Here is a 5,086-nt window from a genome sequence, read left to right as displayed (position 1 = left end):
ATACAGTAAAAGTCCTGACATGCCATACACCAAGTTTGGAATAATAATTGATCCAATATTTAAAGGCGAAATAACAATGCCCAAAAAAAATTTACTAGTGTTATCAAAACCACGAATGAATATATAAGATGCAGCAACAGAGTTTGAATCCACTTTGATTTTAGGCAGTAAGTCTAGACTGCAAACGTTGAGTGATGAACCTAAATCAACCATATTCTGCTTAATGCCAACACCATTAACATATATAATTATCATTGGGTCTTGCAAGTTCCTCACTTCTAGAGGCATGTGGATAGACCGTAATATTTGGTGAATCCACACAAATACAATACATCAACACATTCACATCTACAAGCCTAGAACAAGAAGGCGACAAGATATTTTGAAGAGATTCCTAAAGCATACCCTAATAAATCAGAGCAATTTGAAGCAAATCCTATAGTGAGATCTTAGCAAGAGTAAAAAAAAGTTGCTCAATAAGGTCATAGTCACTAGGTTGTTGAACTAAAGTTTTAGAAGCTTGAGGAAGATATGGTTGCAAAGGTTGTAAAGAAGTGCTAGATTGATCAACATTTTGCTTTTTTTTTTCTCCTTTCTTGATTCTTATTTTTCTTATTCTAATTATTCGCAGCCAACAATCAATAAACCTTAATTTAATTTATTCGCTCATAAAGAAATTTAAAAAATAAAAATTGACAAAGTCTTTTAAAATTTCATTTAAAAATGTTTTCATTAAGAAATATTACAGGCCATGCATAGACTAGTAACATGTGTTTTTCCAAAAAACTAATAAGAGTAATTGAGTATCCTAATTCTATAATAAAATTTTCTAAATAAGTGAAAACCATTTAAAGATGGGCTCAAAGTGAATGTCTTTCTTTCAATGTGAAGAATGATTTGTATTCAACCATTCACATTAGTAAGACTGCATCCTTCAAATAAGATATATTATCCTTTTACATTACTCAAAGTTGGATTCAATCTAGGAGGACCCAATCTTATTGCATTAATGTAATTTACTGGACTATGTGCTGAAATCCCTGGAACCAAAATTCCAAATATTCTGGAGATAATAGAAAGTTTGGTCTCCTTGAAGCTCTCTCCCTTAATGTAATGTAATACTAAGGATTGTAACAATTCCCATATGGCAGTTATTCTTATGGGTATGAAGTACACCAACGTGAGATCTCTATTGGGGGCTTCCACAAGATTCTGCAATAACAATTTTAACAAAATAATATATTAAATCCATAGAGACAATCTTACTAAAATTTAGTGGATATCACTAATCTTAAAAAATAATAATGAGTATTACAAAATTAAAAAGTAATTTGAATACCTTTTGACAATAACAGCAGTTGTAGTAAAGACATACTCCAAAGTGCTTATACATGAATAGGCCATCATCAAAAGGTAATCTTGGAATAAGGTCATTGGAATATACAACTCTAAAATATTTGGGTTTGGATTGTTTTAGTTTACTATTCATGAAATCTCCAAATTCTTTATCACCAACTCTAGGTTGTCCAAATGTATAAATAGCCAATAGTTTTTCTAACAACTTATCCTCCTTGTTCACAAATAGCATTGCTAAAAATAATACAGCTAAAGCTCCTCCTAAACTATGACCTGTCACAATGAATTTTGCATTTTTGTGGATTTGTAAAAGGTTCTTTAACTTTTGGCATAGAACAAAATAGGCTAGAGGTTTGTTGATGTCTTGTGTTTCGAGATGATGTGAGGATTTCTTATCAATTGAACGGTTTGCTAGACCCAAAGCCTCTAGAAATCCTAAATGGACTTTTCCTATTTGGGGAAAGTCATACCATGAGAAATCTAAATCTGTTATGTAATCATCTGCCTCAAATAATTGTGTTCCTCTAAAGGCTACCACTATTAATTTGGCATCAATTTCCTTGTCACATATTACAAATGCTTGTGTAGATTTCTTCTGCAAGTGATCTGTAAGATAACCATATCAACATATTAGTATTCATGAATATGCAACTAATATAAAGATATTACCTACTTTTAGAAATATGCATACAAAGAATTGTGCAATTAATAGTGATATTATAATAAAGACAAGAAAGGTTGGCACTAATTCTCTTCCATATTAATTTCAAAAAATAACAATGAATAGATTGTCAGCACACACTAAGCCAAAAGAATCTTCAAAACACGTTTGAGAAAAGAGTACAAATGTATTAAATTATAATTATTAAGTCAAATTCTAAACATGAATGGAACTAGTAATTTTTCAATGTTAGAATATTGTCCTCCACTTTTTCATTTTTATTAATTAAATACCCTTAATAAAAGTAGGTAGATCAAATAATGTGTATGTGAACAAGTTTTATTTTTGATAAGATTTAGTTTTAAAAGGATGGTTGATTTTGTCTTTATTTAAACATCATTTCATTGAATGTTCAATTAATCAATTAATCAATTTTCTTTCATTTATATCAAAAATTAATTAATTATTTTATTGATTTAAAATTTATTTTTAAATGATAAAAATATTATTGGATGAAATTTTATAATTTATTTGATATGCTAAATTATCTTAAATTTATATAATATTGATTTATATCAATTGAACTGATCAATCAATCTATATTGAAAACGTGTAATTTACGATTTCATTACACTTGGTTTTTCCAGAAAGATTTCATACCGTCCCAAAAGTCGAAGAACTCCACAAAATGCATCTGCAAGATTAGACATTTTTGTTCAGTCAAAGAAAAATTTGAACAAATTTCTGTGGGCTGTTAAAACAAGTGAAATAAAGTACCTTCCAGTGCTGGTTGACTGTTTTCCTGATAACCAACTTGTTTTCATAAGCTAAGGTTGAAGCCATGGCTGAGATATCTGCAAACACTCGATCCCCACCATCCATGACGGAGAGATCATCTTCAGAGATGCTCTTATACAGATCTCTGCGCCGCTCTAAATGGCCAATCACACTTAAAAATTCTTCTGATCCTCTCTTGGGTATGATCATGCTTCCTGTATAGAACAATCCACACAACCAGTAGTCAAGATTTTACTTAATTCTCTATGATGCTAATTTAGAGTGGGAAGAAGTATTGACAGGGCATGATTTATAGGAGTTGTAGCTAAATATGTGGTATTAGAGTCATGTTTGGATCGAAATAAGCTGGCCAAAGAGGGGTTAGTAGCTCTCCGAATTAAGAGGCTGAGGGGGTGGGTATTAAGATAGTCTAGACCCTGTGGTCCATAATCTCCCCATCAGAGGAGTACCATAGTTGATTCACTGGTCTGATCATATGAACTGTAGCTCAACAAAAATAAGCCTTCTTAAATTTAAAACCAAAGAAGAAGTGAAAAGGTCTAATTCTGGTAAATTTCTACAGAAGGGACTGAGATCCACCACATTCATAACTTGTTTCACAACAATCCATTCAAATGTTGTTAGCAGTTTCGAATCACACAATCAAATCCGTGATCTGGATTTGATTGTGTGAGAAATTTTTTACCATCAAATCCGTGATCTTAAGTGTTTTGCTCTCTTAAGCCAAAGGATAAGAACTTACCAAATCCTATAAAAGAAACTTTTATCGATGTAAAAGATTAAAAAAACCATAAACATATGGAAAGGAATGATCTATGATGGAAAAATAATAATTTAAAAATGCTTACACAATATTTTTTGTGAGAATAATATCAAATCAGTGAATAAAACTAAGTACAATTACCGTTTAATAAACTGAACAGGGTTCTTAACAATCCCCCATTCTGAGAAAACAGGTTCAGAAGAAATTCAACCAAGATACCCAATGCTTTCAAGGGTCCTGCAACATACTCCACAATTTTCATCAATATAAGCGAGAGCTTTATTTTCCAGTACTGGTCCAGCTGTGGACGTATTACACTCAGAATCAGCTTCAACAAACTGAGCCTCTCAGGGTAGGCTATCAAGTCACTACTTGTCTCCATAGTCACAAGTTTTCCCTTACACAGAAGAAGAAGAAGAAGAAAAGGATGATTTTCCAATGTCTACAAGTTCATGCATTTATATGCAACAGAGCACATGAAAAATGCCATTGTACTCTGAATTTGACAGAAAACATGTTAAATACATTAATCATGTTTGAATTTATTTGTTGGCAATCTATTCAACATTTGAGAGTTCATATTATAGTTGGTATCTTTTATAGTTGTTATCTTTTATGTTTATTGCCTATTTATTGATTAATTGAACCTTAGAATTTTGTTATATTTTGACTATTTAACCTAGGCATGAAAAATACTTTAAATAGAGAATGAGCCATTTATCATGTGATTTAAGAATGTGATGTTGAGCCATTTATCATGTGATTTAAGAATAACTGGATAAGAGTCACCATACAATTTATAATAAATGATTGACTAAATAATTTGAATAATTTGTTATTTCTAAGGTATGAAATTATTCTATATTTAATCTTATTTTAATCTATGATAAATATATTCATTATTTAGTTTTAATTATTAAACAGTCTATAATATTTTTTAAAACAACATTAATTTCATTTTAATGGTTAAATAATCAAAATGTTTGTACTTCTATGTTCTGTAATTTATGATGGTCTTATGTAATGTCCCTTCCTTAAGCATCCAGTGAGGATCTTTCATCTTATAACATTTATCCTATAAAAAGCATACTGAATGATTCATCAACATAAAATAGTTACCAATATTGCATACAACATATCCACACTAAAAATTGTCCAATGCCTCCAAGGAAATTTTTACCAATCTTCTATTCAACAAATTAAATAATTTTATTATTTAATTAGGTTAACACCTTTTGTCCAATTCAAAATTTATTTTCCCTCTTTCTCTTCTAATTAAATAATTTTAATTATTTAGTTATCCTAACCTTTCTTCTAAGTCTTTAATTAAGTAATTTTATATTATTTAATTAAATTTACTTTATCTATTTTCCTCTTTAATCAAACAATTTTAATTGTTTAATAATTCCATGTGACCTTTCTTCTATGATTAAATAATTATTTACCTAATTGTTAATTTCTCCATGATTAAATAAATGTGTATTTATTTAATTATCTCTATGAGGGTA

General features: G+C 29.8%; 1 protein-coding gene across 1 annotated transcript; it reads right to left on the bottom strand.

Annotated features, from left to right (window-relative positions):
- Positions 1 to 928: 928 nt before the first annotated feature.
- Positions 929 to 2,712, bottom strand: LOC131876461 (triacylglycerol lipase OBL1-like). Its single transcript, XM_059221872.1, has 3 exons — positions 2,678 to 2,712; positions 1,340 to 1,962; positions 929 to 1,212 (listed from the first exon to the last, which is right to left on the bottom strand). Exons 1-3 carry the CDS (start codon positions 2,709 to 2,711, stop codon positions 949 to 951), a joined length of 921 nt encoding a protein of 306 aa, XP_059077855.1. The 5' UTR covers position 2,712; the 3' UTR covers positions 929 to 948.
- Between the last annotated feature and the right edge of the window lie 2,374 nt (positions 2,713 to 5,086).

Source organism: Cryptomeria japonica, chromosome 6 (assembly GCF_030272615.1).
Source record: "Cryptomeria japonica chromosome 6, Sugi_1.0, whole genome shotgun sequence".
Taxonomy (NCBI): domain Eukaryota; kingdom Viridiplantae; phylum Streptophyta; class Pinopsida; order Cupressales; family Cupressaceae; genus Cryptomeria; species Cryptomeria japonica.
The sequence above is the reverse complement of the archived record's forward strand: the minus strand, read 5'-3'. Positions and strand labels throughout refer to the sequence as shown.

Bases quoted from the DNA above. Each gene is read 5' to 3' on its own strand.
- LOC131876461 (XM_059221872.1), bottom strand. From the start codon at position 2,711: ATGCATTTTGTGGAGTTCTTCGACTTTTGGGACG. The intron at 1,963-2,677 runs GTATGAAATCTT...GTTATCTTACAG, and splicing joins GTTCTTCGACTTTTGGGACG to ATCACTTGCAGAAGAAATCT. The intron at 1,213-1,339 runs GTATTCAAATTA...TTGTTATTGCAG, and splicing joins ACTGCTGTTATTGTCAAAAG to AATCTTGTGGAAGCCCCCAA.